The following is a 19,262-nucleotide window of genomic DNA, read 5'->3' as shown; positions in this document are numbered from 1 at the left end:
TAGTTTGAACAAACCATTCCCTTTTTAGTTTCGGACAAAATACAAAGATATAAAGCTCTCAACAACGCATTCAAAAGACATTATCAGTAAATACTATATAACCAAAAAAAAAACGAAAACTAGTACCAAACACCATATGAAATTATAATCATTCGCTTACAATGGCCTATTTTAAGGGGATAATGGGTGAATTATAAAAGAAGAAGCAAAAATAATGGAGTAGCAGCCACCAAATGGTTCGAGGTGATGATGACCTCTAAGATGCGACTGGTTTTGAAGTGGCCTTCTTAACAGCTTCCGCATAGGTCCTGTGCTGGTAAGTCAAGGTCGACTCCAACAAGTCCCAGAGAGAAGTCTTCGGGTTCCATCCTAATTATTGACCAAACCAAATATTTTAGAAAACAACTGATTTGGCTATGTTCCAAAAGACAAAAGCAGACAACAAAAACAAGATGAAATTACCAAGTTGACGGTTTATGATGGTCATGTCTGGGATTCTCTTGTCGCTGTCATCATAACCTTCTCCATAAAACTCTTTGGAGCTCACGTCTACCGTTGGACTCTCAATAGCCGTCTCTCCACTCACTTTTGAGTACACCTGTCCATTTTTTTGGTAGCATTTTAGTGTGCCGTAGTGTATCAAAAAATCAATCAGAGTGTTATTTGTGAACTAGCTTTCTCACCTGAGTCATCATTTCAGCAAGTTGTCTTACTGTCACTTCATTGTTTGGGTTGCCTACATTGAAGATATGCCCATTGGCTCTCTCTGGGTTTTCCTGATAAAGATCCCACAAGCGATTCAGATGCAACTTCTTTGATAACAATGCAACAAACGAGATATCACCAGGGATAAACAAATGAATTTAAACTCACAATCATCAAAAGGACAGCTTCAATAGCATCCTTGATGTAAATGAAGGTTCTCTGCGACTCTCCACCATCCACAAGCTTGAGAGGCTCGCGTCTAAGAAGGTTCTGGCAATACCCCCAAAAAAATAAAACAATTAAGCTGCAGCCACAAAAAGAAGTTGGGTATTTGACTGAGCCTGTATACTTACGTTGCTAAAGCATGCTAAGACACGAGGGACGCCCTCGCTCGGACCATCAATGCCAGGGATGAAATCCATCCTAGGTCCAATCCAGTTAAACGGTCTCACAATGGTGAACTCAAGTCCGTTCTCAGCACCCTCAGCTTCAACCACACAAAAAAAAAGTGAGAACCTTCTGCCTCTAACAGTCAACGTACATTAAATTTGCTTTTCATGTTCAAAAAAAAAAGAACAACATACCGTAGACAAGTCTCTCAATCAGCTGCTTGGCGCAAGCATATGACCACCTCTGCTTCTCAATAGAACCAAATATGCAAGGGGATGTATCTTCTTTCAGCACATAAAAATCAGGATCCTGAAGTAAAAAAACAAGACGAGCATCACTAGTGAATGGTGTAAAAAACAACAAATCCAGAGCCAAGACTAATAATAATAAGAACCAAAGAACATAAACTAAGCAAAAAAAAAAAAACACAAATCCTCATGAAGCAGTGGGACTCGAAGCCATACTCAGGTACAATTGCAGAAAAATAAAAACTACATTGTTCCTAAACTATCAAAGAAGATAGTGATAGGATACAAACTAGCTAACCAAACTATCAAAATCAATATAAGAAGTCTAAATGGAGTAATGAAATAACTGAAAATAACATAGTTTCTTGATCCACACGACAGTGACATCAGCAGAAGGTGAAGCTTAAGGTAAAAAAAGAAACAAGGCCTGACCTGACGGAGAGGATGATCCTTGGGAAGAAAGCTTCCAATAGTTTTGCCATAGACTTCACAAGTGGAGAAGTGAATCAAACGCTTGTTGTTCTCAGAGCAGTACTTAACCTACATTGAACCACCACTCAATGTCACCACCACTAAACTTAAGCATCGGTTATCACATAGTAAACAGATCTTAAAGCATTACCACAGGGAGAGCATCGATGAAATTGCTGTAGATAGTGTCAAGCGGACGCGTATTGTAATCCGCTGGTGTACAGATCGCAGCCAAATTAATCGTCTGCAACGCAACACAAACAACAAACAAATCGATCATATACATAATACAAATGATCAAGAACCACGCGTTTGTGGTCGGGTGGTTGGTTAAAGGAGTTCTGTGGATCCCAAGGACCCGAGTTCGAATCCGCAACACACCACCACATTCTCTATCAGATCTGAGTGTAACGGCACTAACTATAACAAACTGCTAAAGAACAGATTCGCATTCACATTAACGGAGAAGAGATTTTTTACCAGATCCGCCATCTTGACGAGTCCCTCGAGCCTCGAATCGTGCTTGATGTTGATGCGATGGAACTGGATCCTCTCCGCCCACTGAGAAGTATCCGGCTCGAGCAATGTTTGATCTTGTCGTTGTAGACGTCGAGGCGAGGACCTTGTGCGGAGTCTCGTTCATGAGCTTCTCGCAGAGGTGAGAGCCGATGAAGCCGCCGGCGCCGATCATGCATATCGTCAGCGGCTTGATCGGCCTGCCGTCCAGATCCAATCGATCGGCTCCGTTCGCCATTGTTTGTCGGTGAAAGTGTAAATCAATGGGAGAGGGAGAGATAGAGAGAGATGAGAGATGGAATATTTAAAGACACGTGGGATGCGTTATTAATGTTTGAGGAATATGATGGGTGGATGATTGTTTTCGTTAGAGTGTCATATTCTATTTTACTCAAATTGTTATCTAACTCAATGATGGATGATTGTTCACCTGAAAGCTAGTTTTGAATCTCGAGTTTATTAGATCTGACGCCCTGTTGTTAGCCTAGGGCTGGGGCGCTTAGTGTCACATATGGATTTGGTTCGGTTCATTCGGATTTTCGATATTATATTCATCGGCTAATGTTAGTCGGGCTCGTCTTCGTACATATAACCAATTTTTGAAATTTCCCAAATTTTTTTAAAAATAAATTAAAAAATAACCAAAAAATATTCTTTTTTTTCCTCTGAAATTGCATTAGAATTTGAAAGTTATCAACCAAAACAAAATTACATTTGTAAATTATTTAAAAATTTAATTAAAAACTAGTTAAACTAACTAAAATGTATTAAAATAATAACTAAAAACTACATTATTTTTAAAAAAACTCTAAAACGTTTAAATTATAAAAAAAAAATGAGCATATTTAGCTAATTTTGGATATTTTTGTTTTAGTGCAACCCAAACCGAAAAATATCTAGATCTTAAGTTTCGTTTGGATATTTTTTTTGCAACGGTTCAGATAGGATTCCGTTTCTTTTGGTTCGGTTTAAAGTCCGAACTTCGGTTTAGGGTAAAAAAGACCATGCCTGCCTAGTATAGCATGTGTTAATATATAGTTATTGTAAGAGTAAACAAATAATTTGTTCAAACTATATTATTTTGAAAAATACTCTAAGATGTTTAAATTATTAAAAAAATTAGCATATTTAACTAATTTTGAATATTTTCGGGTTCCAGTACAACCCCAAACCCAAAAATATCTAGCTCTCAAGTCCCATTTGGATATTTGTTGTAACGGTTCAAATCAAATTTTATTTTTTCGGTTCGGTTTAAAGTTTGAACTTCGGTTTAGGATAAAGACGATCAGGCCGGCCTAGTTTAGCCTGTGTTAATATATCGTTTTTCTGTTCACAGTACGCAAATATTTTGTTCAAAAGATGTTGTAACTCCAACCTTCTTCATTTGATAAGAATTCATATAAGACTGAGTTCGTGTGATGGTAAGTAAGAATTAATTAGTGATACATACTATATGTGATAAGATTACAACCAATAAGTTCCCAACCTCTGTGGGGGGAGTGAATGCTAGAAAGCTACAAGAAGCGGAAGTTCCAAGAGAGCAAAATATTGATGAGGAAAACTACTTGTAACAAGTAGTAATAATCACTTGTATAACTAATCTGTGAGCTGTTCTGTAATGACCCTAAACCTTGCCCAAGGGTCAGGTTGTTTTCTTTAAAAGAGAGAAAAGAGAGAGAAGAGAGAGAGAGAGAGAGAGGAGAGAGAGGAGAGAGAGAGAGAGGGGGAGAAAGCTCACCAGAAGTCCTCGCCGGAGCCACCACACGCCAGACCGTTGAGTTCGCCACCACCATCATCCGCAACCAAAGGTAACCAGAAACCGCCATATTTTTGAGTTTAGTTTCGGCCGTTTTAGTAAATCGACCATAACTTCTTAACCGTTGCGAATCTCGTGCATCCAAGCCCATCATCGTGTTCCTCTCGTCGAGACGAAGCCGTAGACACCAAGCACGCCTCAAACGGAGCCCGGACGAAGCCGTACGCGCCTCCAGAAAACCGCCCTTCGCGCGCGCGTGAAACGCACGCGCCGCCGCCGGAAATCGTCGCCACCGCAGCTCCGCCGCCGACCACCGTCCGCCGCCGCAGCTCCGCCGTCGCCGCCGGCCAATTTTCCGGTAAGCCGCCGCCGCAGCTCCGCCGTCGCCGCCGGTGACCGACACCGGTGACTCACCGGCGACTCGGTCAACTCGGCCGAGTCAACTCAGTGAGTCAACTCGGTTGACTCGGTTAACCGGTTGGTTAGCCGGTTTAAATTGATTTTGGTTCGGTTAGGGTAAACCGGTCGGTAGTCAAATCGATTTCCGGGTTGACTTTGACCGGGTTGACTTTGACCAGCGGGTTGACTTTTTCGAAAACCTTGACCAGTTCCGTTTTCGACCGTTCGAAAGGCGTTCTGACTCAGAATTTCGATCTGATTTCAGATATGGAGTCTATTTGAGCAGCTGGAGTTCATAGACAACACTTTTCTATTGCTAAGGTGAGGGTCTATTCCCGAACTCCTCTTATTCGGCTTAGGACCTCGAATAAGTATAATTTATTTCTATGTGTTCCGTCTGTGTGAAATCGAGTCTATCATTGCTTGTTTAGTTTAGGTTCTTTGCATAAACCGGAACTAGGGGGTTAGAGGATTCAACATTGATTGTTTCACTTAATGTAAATTCTTAGCTAGGATTGTTTTTGTTTGGAGACGGATACAGAGTCGGACTGCTGTATGCCGGATTGTATGGAGGTCACGGCCAACTTTAGTCGACCGGTTGAGCCGTAGACTGGAAGTGTCGATAAATCGTCTACGGGCGTGTGTTACCGAGCACTTTTTCGGTGTGTGTATGAACCGAGCACCTTTTCGGTAGTGTTTTGGCCTGTTAGTGGGCGGCGAGTGTGCACCTCGCTAGGACCATTGTTTGTTGTTTGGGTACTTTAGGTACTGTGTTTGACATGCATTATAATTAAATTATATTTATTCGGAGTGCTATGTCCGGGTCCATGGACTTCGGGGTGGCATCCCATACCTCACTGAGCGATTCCCTGTCGCTCACCCCTCACTCTTCCCCTTTTCAGGTGAGACAAACAAGTATGTGATATTGGACGGACTTGGTGCTATTGGACTTTTCTTTCGGATTTTATTTGGGCATGGGTGAGAGTTGTCGGGTTTATGGGCTTTTATATTACAGGATATTGTTGGTGGCCCGTCGTCCTTAGTGTCAGGGAGACGGGTATCACATTGTTGTATGATGACGCGTCGGGGGTGACACGCTGTCCTCCATATAGGAGGTGACGGGTGTCACAATTTGGTATCAGAGCGGGTTCCATCCCGGTTCCGTCCGGGATGGCGGTCAGGGGATTCGGTTTTCATCGGTTTTCAACTTAAAAAAAAAAAACTATATATTTATTTATACATTTCGAAATTCTTTTTGCACCATTCTGTCCAGTAATTACTAACTCAAATGTCTCTTTCTATGACGATGAGTAAAATCATCGTCATTCGTCCTTCGACTATCAAGGTTCTCGACAGATGTTCAGCAGTTGCGTGAAGTCCAAGTTCGTCAGTTTCTGGAGGGAGTTATCAGTTTCTTCGGACATGATTTCGAGGCTATCCAGGAGTGGATATATGACGTTTCTGCCACCAGCCCACTTCAAGCAATCGTTCCACGAGTTTTGTTACTAGAGATTTTGTGGTGTGTGATATGAGCCATTGGTTGGCATGTGTTGTTGTGTGTACGAGTATATTGACTATTTTGGAGATATATTGTTTTGTGAACTCGTGGAGATCGCTTTTGAATTGGGGTGCAGCAGCTTGCGTTGTGTGGGTGTTGGAGTTACACTTTGGTATGTTTACCAATTTTGGCAGTGTTGATCGTTTCAGAGATGTGTCAGTTTGGACAACTGACATAGGACATTGGGAGCTGTTTATATCCATCGCAGGGTACCAGTTATGCTTGGAGGGCCGATTTGTTCGGATATTCATCAGAGATGGAGCTACGTTTTTACGATGTTATCCTTGGGACGGATTGATTGTCACGGCATCAAGTAGTGTTGGATTGCCTGATGGCAAGAGTTCCGATTGCTGGAGCAGATGGAAGTTGTTAGTGCATGCATGCTACATACTGAGGAGTTATGGGATACAAGGACATAGAGATTTTTGACTACCATCTCGATGGTTAAGGCTGATGGACAACATGAGCTGCAGGATCTTCCGGTTATTGCAGAGTATGAGGACATATTTGTGACCTTTGGAACGGTCATCACATGACACATGAGAAACTCTTGCGTTTTGTTTGGAGCAAACAACACCAGTTTCACAAGTTTTATACCGATTAGCACCAACAGAGATGACAAAGCTGAAAGAGCATGTTGAAGATTCATCAGACAAGGGTTTTATCAGACCGGATACTTTACCGTGGGGAACATCATCATTGTTGTTGTAAAGAAGAAAGGTGGGAGTTTCAATTTGTATCGACTACAAAGGTCTGAACAAAGTGACCATTAAAGATAAGTATCGCTTCCGCGCGTTGATGAATTAGTGGATTATTTATAGGAAGTTTATAGTTCTCGAAGGTTGACATGGCATCAGAACACCATCAGATTACTATATTTGAAGAGTATCTACTGAATGTGAATTTTTGTATACATTATGGATATTATGGGACGCAGTGATACCATTTGGGTCGACAAAGGCACTGTTGCATTCATGAAGATATGAATGACGTTTTCATGAACATTTGGATAGGTGTGCGATTGTATTCCTCGATGACATCCTGATTTATTTTGGAGAAGAAAGGAGATTTGTGAGCATTTCGCGGATTGCGTTGGATAAGCCTGGAGAGCATCAGTTGTTCGCTAAGTTGAGGAAGTGTAGCTTCTGGCAGAGGAATGTTGTATTTTTTGGCTGACATGGTTTTGGAAGCAGAATTTTGATGGATCCAAAGAAGATTAATACCGTTTCGGGAAGGTCGAAACCTAAGAGCGCTACAAAGATCTGCCGTTCTTTTTGGGTTAATAGTATACTACTGGAAGTTCATCAAGGGTTTCACCGGTATAGTAATGTTAAAGACGCGGTCTACATGTAAAGACGTAAAGTGTGGCTGGATAGATTTTGTTCGAGGAGTTTCACTGAATTGAAGCACAACTAATGAAGACACCAGTTTTGGGTTCTACTGAGGCTGAGGCTTACTGTGATGTGTCAGATACTGGATTGGATTTAAATTAAGGTATGAGGATTAAGTCATTCATATGCATCATGCCAGAGAGGCTGTAGTGGTATTTGCGTTATAGTTTTGGAGATCGTAATTGTACGGGAAGGAAGTTCAGATTCTCTGGGATTATTAGAATGTGAAATTTATCTTCATTTATTAAAAACTTGTACTTGGACAGTGCAGTTGGATTGAGTTTGTAGCAGGCAGTTTTGCTATGGAGGATACACAAGCACAAGTTAGCATTATGGATTGGTTGAACAGATCGAGATTGGGAGTATTGGATATCATACAGCTTTGAGCAGGATATACTTGTACTGAAACCGAGTTTGTGTGTGGACGATAAGTTGTTAAGAAAAGGAATCTTACAACAAACATATCACTCGTGTTTCTCTACCCATCGGGAAGACCAAAGGGTACAAAGATATGAAGAGTTAACTATAATTGGTGTAGTATGAAGATGTTTGTAACTACATTGCGTCGCGGTGCCAGACATGTTATATGGCAATAACAGAGGATCAGTCATCTATCATGTTATTTTTGAGCTTGCTTTTGCTGGAGTAGAAATGAGGCATGGTGATTATGGACATTGTTATTGGATTTTAAATCACCATATGTGGAAAGGATGCCACATGGGTAGTCATGGATAGACTTACCAAGTCAGCCCATTTCCTAAGTAATTAAGAAGATAATCAGGGCTAATCAATTGGAGCAGACCTACATTATTGAGTTCAGGAAGTTTCATGGATGTCAACATTGTATCGGATTGGGAATCGAAGTTCACATCTACATTTCAGAAAGCCTTTCGGAAGGCACTTGGTACAAAGATCATATGAGTACATCTTATCACCCGTTGACATATTGTCAGTTAGAGAGGACTATTGAGAACTTAAATGATATGTTCAGAGATTGCGTGGGATGGAATTTCGGAAAGCATCTACCTTTACCAGAGTTTGCCTACATCGACAATTATCTTTCGAGTAAAAAAAAAAAAAAAAAAAAAAAAAAAAAAAAAAAAAAATATACAAGGGTTATTTATGGTAGACCTTATAGTATACCACTTTGTTGGACCAAAGTGGGGGAGCGACATGAGTTAAAAGTATTAATGGTTCAAAAGACGGCTGAGCAAATGGAAATGCTCAATGATGGGCTTTCGGAATCCCATGACGTCAGAGAATTTATGCAGCTAAGCACCGTAAGGATTTGGAGCTACATATGAGCACCTAATATACCTGAAAATAAGGACATTTCAGGAGGGACCTAAGACTCAGAAGATAAAGGAGCTTAAACCGAGACACATGGAATTGTATCCTTCGCTGGAGTGGATTGGATTAATTGCTTGCAGTTACTTTATCAGCAGTATATCAGCCTTCTAGTACTTGGTTCATATGACAGCATTGCAAAAGTTGAGAAGGCGCTATAACTATTTTGCAGTAGACATCAAGTGAGTTCATAAAGATTTTATGAACCTTATTATCTATTGGAGATTTTGGATCATCATGAGAAGACAGTTCGGGGAATATCGACTTTGTTTGTCCGAGTTCATTGGGAGGGAGATAAGACCCAGGAGGAGACCTGAAAGGTCGAGCGAAGATTAGTATTCGAGGTTTTGCTATGATGACATTGGGCACGTCAGCTTATGACATGAATTCGGGGACGAATTCCTTGTAAGTGGGGGAGAATTGTAATGACCCTAAACCTTGCCCAAGGGTCAGGTTGTTTTCTTTAAAAGAGAGAGAGAGAGAGAGAGAGAGAGAGAGAGAGGAGAGCTCACCAGAAGTCCTCGCCGGAGCCACCACACGCCAGACCGTTGAGTTCGCCACCACCATCATCCGCAACCAAAGGTAACCAGAAACCGCCATATTTTTGAGTTTAGTTTCGGCCGTTTTAGTAAATCGACCATAACTTCTTAACCGTTGCGAATCTCGTGCATCCAAGCCCATCATCGTGTTCCTCTCGTCGAGACGAAGCCGTAGACACCAAGCACGCCTCAAACGGAGCCCGGACGAAGCCGTACGCGCCTCCAGAAAACCGCCCTTCGCGCGCGCGTGAAACGCACGCGCCGCCGCCGGAAATCGTCGCCACCGCAGCTCCGCCGCCGGACCACCGTCCGCCGCCGCAGCTCCGCCGTCGCCGCCGGCCAATTTTCCGGTAAGCCGCCGCCGCAGCTCCGCCGTCGCCGCCGGTGACCGACACCGGTGACTCACCGGCGACTCGGTCAACTCGGCGAGTCAACTCAGTGAGTCAACTCGGTTGACTCGGTTAACCGGTTGGTTAGCCGGTTTAAATTGATTTTGGTTCGGTTAGGGTAAACCGGTCGGTTTAGTCAAATCGATTTCCGGGTTGACTTTGACCGGGTTGACTTTGACCAGCGGGTTGACTTTTTCGAAAACCTTGACCAGTTCCGTTTTCGACCGTTCGAAAGGCGTTCTGACTCAGAATTTCGATCTGATTTCAGATATGGAGTCTATTTGAGCAGCTGGAGTTCATAGACAACACTTTTCTATTGCTAAGGTGAGGGTCTATTCCCGAACTCCTCTTATTCGGCTTAGGACCTCGAATAAGTATAATTTATTTCTAATGTGTTCCGTCTGTGTGAAATCGAGTCTATCATTGCTTGTTTAGTTTTAGGTTCTTTGCATAAACCGGAACTAGGGGGTTAGAGGATTCAACATTGATTGTTTCACTTAATGTAAATTCTTAGCTAGGATTGTTTTTGTTTGGAGACGGATACAGAGTCGGACTGCTGTATGCCGGATTGTATGGAGGTCACGGCCAACTTTAGTCGACCGGTTGAGCCGTAGACTGGAAGTGTCGATAAATCGTCTACGGGCGTGTGTTACCGAGCACTTTTTCGGTGTGTGTATGAACCGAGCACCTTTTCGGTAGTGTTTTGGCCTGTTAGTGGGCGGCGAGTGTGCACCTCGCTAGGACCATTGTTTGTTGTTTGGGTACTTTAGGTACTGTGTTTGACATGCATTATAATTAAATTATATTTATTCGGAGTGCTATGTCCGGGTCCATGGACTTCGGGGTGGCATCCCATACCTCACTGAGCGATTCCCCTGTCGCTCACCCCTCACTCTTCCCCTTTTCAGGTGAGACAAACAAGTATGTGATATTTGGACGGACTTGGTGCTATTGGACTTTTCTTTCGGATTTTATTTGGGCATGGGTGAGAGTTGTCGGGTTTATGGGCTTTTATATTACAGGATATTGTTGGTGGCCCGTCGTCCTTAGTGTCAGGGAGACGGGTATCACATTGTTGTATGATGACGCGTCGGGGGTGACACGCTGTCCTCCATATAGGAGGTGACGGGTGTCACATGTTCTCTCTCCACTGCCCTGTGCTTATTACGTCTTTGCTTCTTCCTCCCCTTGTAGCTGAAACGTTCACCTCCAGGGAACCTGTAACGTTATCAAACTCTTGCAATTTCATTATATCTCCATCATACTCTCCTAAATGTATGGTGTGATATATAAATCAAACAGAACCAAATAAAAAAAAAACACACTCACAGTCGTATTCTGCCCATCCAATCCGTTGGCGAACAAGATCGTAGACCACCACTTTGTCTTTAAGAACCAAATCTGCATTAGCAACCCAGGCATGAGAGAATATAATTCCACTTTTTCAGTTTCACTTGATCAAAGTTACAAGAACTATGAGTCGTTACCTCCAAGAATAGTTATACGACGATGCGACATTCTCTGGAAACCAATGCACCATATTGAACTTCCTGACTGATAGATAGCAAATGATAGACAAAGAAATAAATATTAACTGCCAACTGATAATGTTTAACTAAGCGCTGAAAATGAACACATAGAGTAACTTGTATGCCAAATTGAATAGTAGAAGTTTAGAACTCACTACATTTACTAAATAACTCAGCCCTCACAAGTGTCTCTCTCAGTCTCACAAAATCATAAAGGCTCTAATCTGCTAGATTCAGTAGACATGTAGATAAAAGTTGAGCAGCTAAACTTTTTCTCAGACATCTGAAGTAGTGTATGAATATGCTTACACTAGAAAACATCTGAAGATAGCCACGAGGGGTTAAGACCATTGATGCACCACCAGCGAAATTCAAACTAACTTCTGGAAAGACATCAACGGCACTGCAAAACATGGATTCAAATCTTGTTAGCAGTTAAACACTATGAGAGAGAGATTAACAGCTTCTTATATATAAATGCTGCACATGAGAGTAACTTTACCCAGATGTGATATCAAAGCACTGGTAACTCTCGTATGTAACGGCACGCCCATATTGCGAAACAGCACTTGAAATCTGCATGTTGAACGGTTTATTAATCTTATTTCTTGTAAAGTATAATAACATACGGTTGAACTGAGGAAGAGAAAAGACTCACAGCTTGGACAAATGGAACGTAAGCTTCGTCAGGAAGATAAGCAAGAGTAGTCCCAGTATCAATGATCGTCCCATCACCAGTGGCTATTGTGAAAACAGATGGATCAATCGGTAATATCTGATTGTTCACAGCAATGCTCTGCAGGTTCACATTATAATGTGGCCTGAAAATGTTTTTATTGCAGCATATTATCTGAATCAAGACGTGGTGTTATATATTTTAGTTTTCCTATTCCAAACTAAACAAACATCATTTTATTACATGACTTTCATAATCATCAGTTGAACCCTTGAATCTACTTCCAGGTCTTATGTAAAACAAGTTCAAGAGAACTCACTGTGATGGAACAAGAGGAGTGTAGACAGTATCAGGTCTCTTGATTTGACCTAGAACCATTACACCACCACCGCTTTTATCTCCCTTCAGACAATGCGAGAATACTCTCGGTGCGAGTCCTTGAGTAGCAAGCTGCGAAATTACAGATAAACGCCCCTGGCCTAACCCAAAGATGCCATCTACTGCTCGCCTAGGCCTCTGTAAATCTCCGGTTTGTAAATTGCTACACCTGTTTTGTCAAATATTGAAGATAAGCATCATCACATATCATGAAACGCCATATTCTCAAATAGACCATTTTTACTGCTAGCTTACCCGAAGACAAAGGGAGCAGAGGAGTTTATAGCCAAGGTACTGGTGATAACAGTATCAAAGGACATGAAATCAGAGATGTAGTAACCAGAAGTGCCACTTCCATCACCGTACTTAAACGAATACGAACAAAGATTATTCGGAGAACAGCCAGATTCCGTCTGAAAATTTGAGTAGCATCTCCTATCTGAACATGAAACCATTGAAGATGAGGATGAGGCTCCAGGATCAAAGAAACTCAGCTGAATCTGGAACCACACAAAAAACAAGTGATATCATATAAAGAGAGCTACTTAAAACAAGTGATCACATAGATATACCTTATCATAAAAGAAAAAACCAAGATTATTAAGAAAAATGTTATAAAGAAATATACTTGGAGTTCACTAGTCTTGGGGCAGCCGTTGCAAGGAGTGCAGCTAACCCATAAAACATCACTTCCCGTGTCGATTTGCACATTGAATTCTCTTGGGGGTGTCCCCAGTTTCACCTTTGTATAGTAAAGTCTGTCATGAAAGCAAAAAAAAACAACAGCAAGTATAAAAACAAGATTCTAAAAAAGGAAAGGACAAGAGTCAAGAAACAGAATCAAAACTATTATTAATTCTATTTCAAACAGAATCAAAGTCTGTTTATTTATAGTCACATCTAATAAAAAACGCATCGAATATTTAAGACAGAACCTAATCACATTGCTAAGCCCAACCAGAAACAAAACAGTTTATTCGATTCAATTGTACTGCAAACTCCAAAAAAAAATGATTTTTATTTTATTTCTGGGATATGAGAAAATAAATAAAGAGAAATTCAAGTATCGAAAAATCTAAAAGTTGTTAGTATTATTACCCAACGAGAAACGGATCGGAGGCTCCATAAACGGGGAAATCAACAACTCCACCTACAGGAGACTGCAGCAACCTTCCATGGCGAGCTGAATCAAAAGCTCTGAGCTGAGCCAAGCTAAGTTCGTGGCTCGGCGGAATCAACCTCTCCAGCTTGAGAACCGAGTCGGAGCCGCAAACAATGGTCGTCGCAGCATGTAGAAACACGGCAGCGATGATTACTCCTGTAGGAGAATCCACCGCCATTTCTCGAGTTCGAAACTTCTCTTCACAGAGGAGAGAGAGAGAGAGAGACGTCAAGTGAACGTTCTGATGACAGTACTAAAGTTTTGTAGATTTTTGGTAATTAATTTAATAAAATAATGAGAATGAAGCTTCGCTTAAATTATTATCGTTTTGGCGTTTTTGGTAAATATCTGATCACCGAAGTTACTTTTTTTTCTTTTGTATATTCATGGTTGTTGCATAAAAAGACATGTTAGTGCTGCACTGATGTAATGTGTCTATGCTCCACCAACCATGAACAAGTATCAAGGATGTAACTTTTCTTCTTTTTTTTGCTTAAAAGTTAAAAGCCAATGTTTTAATAGTTTCCTTTAAGGCATTAATCGAAAGTTTTGATAGGGTTTTTATCACCTTCGTCAATTAACTGAGAAATTTTTTTCCATATTACAATTTCTTTATATGCTACACATATGTCTATATATATATATATATAATAACAAGTGCTTTCAATTGTTAGATATGCAATTTAGCACTGTATAATTGCTTTCAATTTCAGCATTTTTAAAAGATAACAAGTGAAGAATGGGCATTGCACTCAATCAGTCTAAACGTCCAGCACCAATATAGATCGGAAGAAAAGATTCTCTATTGCGGTGCCAATAACACCAACTGAATCAAACTGAAAGATAAAGAGATACTTTATTGTCTTCGGTGAGCCGTTCTGAAATTTAATTGTTCCACATGAACACTTGTCTCTTGAAACAGTCTCCGCTTTAATCATCGAACTGGACATAGTCATGAAACAAAATAAAGACCCTCAGATGTTTTATTTGCTTACGTGAACCTCTATCAGGAAGGTGCTCCAAAACAAGAAAAACTCGTTACTAAGAAACATTTGAAGCTAAAATATTTCTAATACCATTGTCTAAGTTATTATACCAAACCAAGCGTTTTCTACACTGATCGTTTTTTCTGCTTCTAACTTTACTATTTTGAGTAATTGTTGGCCTAAAGAGAATTAGGAGTCTTTTGATTCGAATGATTGAAGGGAGTGACCAGATTGGTTACCTCTCATTGATCTTCCAGGAGTTGTGAGGTGCAAGAGAGAAGTTGAGATACTTCCTCTGGAGTTGCTGTTCCGAAACCTTGCCATCTTATTCTCCCGGATTTGTCGAGTAGGAGGATATACCTATAACATAAACAAGTATGTCCAACAGAGAAATCAGAAAGGTTGAGTGAATCTATTGTGCATTCTTGATGAAATGGAAATTTACCATACCCGGTAAGAAGGTTAAGAACTTTAATTTCTTTCCGGAAGTGATAGTGGTCCCCAAATGAGTAAACCACTTGCCTCTGCAGGACGCTGTTCTCGTTGCTCTTCGGTTTTTGCAAGACCCGGAGAAGTAGTTTCTTTATAGGGGCCAAGCCCAACAGCCATTTGTCTATAAATGAAACCTGTAAACGCCAGAAAACAAGCTGTCCTGAAGATACTGTGAGAGAAAAAAAAAACACAGCAGCCAATAAAAACGATGCAGGATCAGTACCTCAAACACCTGAAGATCTTTCCTGTCGCCAAACGATTCAAGAAACGGCTTGCTCCACGAGCTGATCATTCCCTGTCACGCACAGCAACCACATCCCATCATCACAAAAGAATTAGACAAGCCGTAATACAAGGTCATATTTAATCAACAAGCGCACTGTACTGCTTAGTAACCTCAACAAGCAACACTCCCGTTAATGCTACACATATCTTATTATAAACGCTAACCAAACATTCTCTTGGTTCCATTTGAAGAATGAAACAAATAACCAATGTGGAATAATCTGTACCTGAGAGCTTGCTCGGAAAGACAGACACACCAATGATACTCTAGGAACAGCCAAACTCTCTTCGTTAACCTCGCCACTACTACAACTAATAGGCAGCTTCAAGACTTCTCCATTAGAGAGAGTCACTGCTAATTCCGGAAATTTCACAGCTGACACAGCAGGAATAACAGTCTTATTTGCATCTGCTATCTACAAAAAAAAAACATAAATTACCAAAATAACTTACATTAGCAACCAAAATAATATGTATTATACAAATCATCATGATTACCTTACCACCATGCTCCTTGAACTCTTTCATATCAGCAAAGTACCCCCGATTCATCTCATCGTTACTGCCCTAAATCAACATCAATAATTTAAATTATAAAATGAATCGAATTTAAATTACTAGCTTACAGTCTCGCACGCTCATCCTCGATCGCTTTCTTGTTTCCGAACTGCACAGATCCAAAACGACATCGATAGATAATGGTCAACGTCTCTCTCCGATACACGAAAATGAGTAATTCATCGGATTACCTGATAGAAATCGAGGAAATTGCGGGTGGTTGATCGAAGAGGTGGGATTCGCGAAGGGAGAGAGCCATGGCGAGTGGAATTGAAGAGCGCTCGATGCGAGACTGAGCTACGTAATCGATTCAAGGTCGTCGCCATTGTTGAAGAAGACCTTAAACCCTACTTGGTTTAGTTTAATTAAACGAACCTTGAAAACGAGCTTTATAACCTGAACCAACTTTCTTTTTTGTGGCTAACCCGATCAAACCAATATTTCAATCCAGGATTTAACGAATATCTCTAACCGGATTGGTTACGTTTTATTTTATTAAAAATAGATTGATCAATTGATAAGCAAAAGCGTCTGTAGTCCAACGGTTAGGATAATTGCCTTCCAAGCAATAGACCCGGGTTCGACTCCCGGCAGACGCATCTCTTTTTGCAAAAAAGGAAAGAAGCCCCAGGTCCCCTATTCTTTTTTATCAAAATTTACCGGTCCCCACTATACGGAATACATTAATTAGTTTATATAAATTATATTTTATATATATATATATATATTCATCTTTGAAATTCTGTTATCTTATATTGTTTATCATTTCTTAATTCACTCTTTAAATTCAGATTATACATTAAATTTTATTTTACATGATAACTTCGAGTACACTAAATTTAATGTATAATTTACAATGTAAGTAAAATAAAATTATTTTATAAAAAATAAATTATAAAATAATATAATGAATACTAATTTTTTGTAGTAAACTTATATATATGTAGATAATTTGATAAAATCACTATTCATTGTTTGTGCTGTATTACACTGATATCTCCATTACCTTTTACATTCTAAATTACATTCTAAATGTATGAGAGAGTCGTACGCGTTCATTTAACACTAGACGGATGTGTGGACATAAGATTTTTTCTAGGTTTGCATGTGTATTCCAAATGAGTGTATAGCTGGATGCGTCCATCTAGATAAGAACATTTAGGGTGTAACTAACTGGTGACAAATAAACGAAGTTGATGGAATAGATATCACCATTCCAATTATTTCAAAAGTTTTTAATTTGGAATTAATTTTTAATTAAAAATTATTTTTTTCTAAAATATTATAAAATGTTAGGGAATGAAATAGAATATACTTTCCATTTTTTCATGGTAACGGTTGAACATTTTTGGAATGCAAAGTAATTAATCATTTATGAAAAGATTATTTGAAAAAAAAAAATCATTTCAGTTGTACCTATAAATAGTTATGAATCTTTAGCTTGCACGAGGTGTTAGGAGTTTCTATTCAGATGTGTTCTATGTTGATTTCACCCTACCGGCTTGGCTTTCCGAGTGGGTAGGACATTTATGTTATTTTAGTTATTATTGTTGTCGGAAAAAAAAAATTACAAGTGGGTTTTCATTTAATATATAGTAAGATAAAGAAAATGTAATTATATAAATAAAGGGGACTTCTCTTGCCGACAAGGTTCAGCACGGCACTGCTTATCACACGAAGAGAAAATGGAAAACTGTAGGTCTTGTTTATAGTTTACCATGCTTTATTATCCAGCAATTATTTTTATTTTATTGGAAATGCAAGATTGTAACATACTATATATATTATGGTTTCGCCATGTTTACGTTTCCATATGAATGGTTCATTTTAGACGAAGCCGTGTGGGATGTTGAGGATGATGGTGACCAAGGAGTCATATCCATGGGATAACTCCCCAGCACCCGCAAGAGCGACGTTAACTCCCGAACCTCCGAGAGAGCGTTCTGAACACGCGTCTCCGCCATCGAGGCCTCGAAGTCGATATAGAACATGTACTCGAAATGCTTCGCCGTCCCTACGTTGGCATCGTCGACGAGCCTGATCGGACGGTTGTGATTCGGCCTGGACTCGATCTTCGTCAAGCTGATGTCCCTTGCCGCGAAAGCAGAGAGCACCTTGTAAAGCACGCTAGTGCCTTTCTCGTGAGCGAAGACGATGCTCGTTTTAAACGGACGATCAGTTCTCGGTACGATAGGCTCACGCGCCAGCATCACGAAGCGCGTCACGTTACTCGCGTCGTCTTGTAAACCGTCTTCCAAAACCTCCAGCCCGTAAATCTCGGCTGCGCGTGCGCTCGCTATCGCCGCCGTGTCACGTAGATTGTTGGCGGCGATGTGCTCGGCGGCCACCGCGGTGTTTTCGACGGCCTTGCGGGTGACGTTGAGACCGAGCTTTGTGAGTGTGCGCTCGCACTGAGCGAGGCCTTGAGGGTGCGACATCACGCACGTGAGGAACTCTTTGCGTACTCCGGGAAGAGCTAAGAGGCAGTGGTGAACGGGGAGCTGGACTTCGCCGACGATGTGGAGACAATGACGGAGGAGAAGATCATAGTTTCGGTGGATAGAACCTCCGAGAGAGTTCTCGATTGGTAGAACCGCACGGTCGGCGATCCAGAGCTCTACCGCTTGAAACGCAACTTCAAACTGGTCGCAAGGGACAGACTCGTAGTTAGGGTAAGCCTTACATGCGGCTGCCTCAGAGTAAGCGCCTGGAACGCCTTGATACGCAACACGTAGATTAGCTCCTCCGTGCATGGGTGCCGGGGGGAGATCATTGACACTGAGAGGCTTCTGATTCATTCCCAGGACACGTGCAGCGCGGTTATGACCGTTCACATGATCGATTCCGACGGAAACTGGAGGCATTGGTAAGGTTTTTTGAGTAACAACCTTGCTTGTTAGAGTAGCAAATGTGCTTCGCCATTCAGAGCGACTAGTTCCGCACGAGTCAGATCTCTGAGCATTTTGTACACATGGATAGGAGCGTGACGTCGGCTGGCTAGACCCGAACATCAGTTTTAGATGGGAAGGAGCTATAACTTTCATGTTTTAGCAATGGAGTTTTATGGGACTTGAAGATAAGGAAATAGCAGAGTAGAGGAAGCAAAAAAACAATGTGGATTAAGTAGTGCGCTTGTGTGATTATTTGTCCTACCTACGGCTACCATCTTAATATTTCAGGAATTAAACGTGCTTAATTACCTTGGGCATGCAATTATTTACAAATTAGGTGTTTCACATGACAAGTTAGGTGTTTCACATGCGAGCATAATAATTTATGGATACTTACATATGCATTATAAATACAAAGATCATTATCACAATTTAGTTTTTTTTGGTAAAAATATCACAATTTAGTTGTTTTTATATTCTTAATCATTTTTATTTTCTCCAACTTTTTTTCTTCTTTTTTTAATTTCATTTTTCATTCTCTTAACATTAATGAAATCTACGAAACTATAAGAACCATCACATATCAAACATGTAAC

At 40.7% G+C, this 19,262-nt stretch overlaps 3 protein-coding genes, 1 long non-coding RNA gene, 1 other non-coding gene and 1 pseudogene across 13 annotated transcripts; 2 read left to right on the top strand and 4 right to left on the bottom strand.

Moving 5' to 3' along the window:
- LOC106401866 lies at positions 1–2,670 on the bottom strand (annotated as a pseudogene). The gene is made up of 9 exons (XR_001280547.3): positions 2,295–2,670; positions 1,966–2,058; positions 1,776–1,883; positions 1,290–1,404; positions 1,059–1,192; positions 874–975; positions 684–776; positions 463–598; positions 1–369 (listed from the first exon to the last, which is right to left on the bottom strand). The product of XR_001280547.3 is annotated as a UDP-D-apiose/UDP-D-xylose synthase 2-like (transcript).
- Positions 2,671–3,690: 1,020 nt separating this feature from the next.
- LOC106401833 (aspartic proteinase 36) lies at positions 3,691–13,906 on the bottom strand. Of its 4 annotated transcripts, none has more exons than XM_048765429.1 (11): positions 13,391–13,904; positions 12,921–13,050; positions 12,548–12,792; positions 12,234–12,461; positions 11,897–12,059; positions 11,741–11,814; positions 11,548–11,641; positions 11,197–11,263; positions 11,039–11,110; positions 10,846–10,927; positions 3,691–3,938 (listed from the first exon to the last, which is right to left on the bottom strand). In XM_048765429.1, the coding sequence occupies exons 1-11, from the start codon at positions 13,630–13,632 to the stop codon at positions 3,845–3,847; spliced, it is 1,491 nt and encodes a 496-aa protein (XP_048621386.1). In that variant the 5' UTR covers positions 13,633–13,904; the 3' UTR covers positions 3,691–3,844. The 4 variants fall into 4 exon arrangements, 2 of the variants coding, with proteins under 2 accessions (XP_048621386.1, XP_048621387.1); XR_007327300.1 differs by lacking the exon at positions 3,691–3,938 and adding an exon at positions 11,397–11,462 and having other exon boundaries at positions 13,391–13,906; XR_007327301.1 differs by lacking the exon at positions 3,691–3,938 and adding an exon at positions 11,394–11,462 and having other exon boundaries at positions 10,847–10,927; positions 13,391–13,906.
- LOC106377043 lies at positions 3,938–10,971 on the top strand. Of its 4 annotated transcripts, none has more exons than XR_007327305.1 (5): positions 3,938–4,138; positions 4,751–4,806; positions 5,388–9,363; positions 9,458–10,033; positions 10,618–10,971. It is a non-coding gene; the product is annotated as an uncharacterized LOC106377043 (long non-coding RNA). The 4 variants fall into 4 exon arrangements; XR_007327303.1 differs by having other exon boundaries at positions 5,388–9,670; positions 9,978–10,033; XR_007327302.1 differs by having other exon boundaries at positions 5,388–10,033.
- Positions 13,907–14,187: 281 nt separating the features above from the next.
- LOC106397612 lies at positions 14,188–16,137 on the bottom strand. 2 transcript variants are annotated; one of them, XM_013838230.3, is made up of 8 exons: positions 15,967–16,137; positions 15,844–15,884; positions 15,716–15,779; positions 15,445–15,633; positions 15,156–15,227; positions 14,891–15,066; positions 14,680–14,800; positions 14,188–14,396 (listed from the first exon to the last, which is right to left on the bottom strand). In XM_013838230.3, exons 1-7 carry the CDS (start codon positions 16,099–16,101, stop codon positions 14,683–14,685), a joined length of 795 nt encoding a protein of 264 aa, XP_013693684.2. In that variant the 5' UTR covers positions 16,102–16,137; the 3' UTR covers positions 14,188–14,396; positions 14,680–14,682. The 2 variants fall into 2 exon arrangements, with proteins under 2 accessions (XP_013693684.2, XP_048621389.1); XM_048765432.1 differs by having other exon boundaries at positions 15,716–15,784; positions 15,967–16,126.
- Positions 16,138–16,302: 165 nt separating this feature from the next.
- TRNAG-UCC lies at positions 16,303–16,374 on the top strand. Its single transcript has one exon. It is a non-coding gene; the product is annotated as a tRNA-Gly (tRNA).
- Positions 16,375–17,480: 1,106 nt separating this feature from the next.
- LOC106397484 (arogenate dehydratase/prephenate dehydratase 6, chloroplastic-like) lies at positions 17,481–19,168 on the bottom strand. Its single transcript, XM_048765431.1, has one exon. The coding sequence runs from the start codon at positions 18,817–18,819 to the stop codon at positions 17,560–17,562; it is 1,260 nt and encodes a 419-aa protein (XP_048621388.1). The 5' UTR covers positions 18,820–19,168; the 3' UTR covers positions 17,481–17,559.
- Between the last annotated feature and the right edge of the window lie 94 nt (positions 19,169–19,262).

The sequence above is a fragment of the Brassica napus genome, chromosome C8 (genome assembly GCF_020379485.1).
Source record: "Brassica napus cultivar Da-Ae chromosome C8, Da-Ae, whole genome shotgun sequence".
NCBI classification, from domain to species: Eukaryota; Viridiplantae; Streptophyta; class Magnoliopsida; order Brassicales; family Brassicaceae; genus Brassica; species Brassica napus.
The sequence above is the reverse complement of the archived record's forward strand: the minus strand, read 5'-3'. Positions and strand labels throughout refer to the sequence as shown.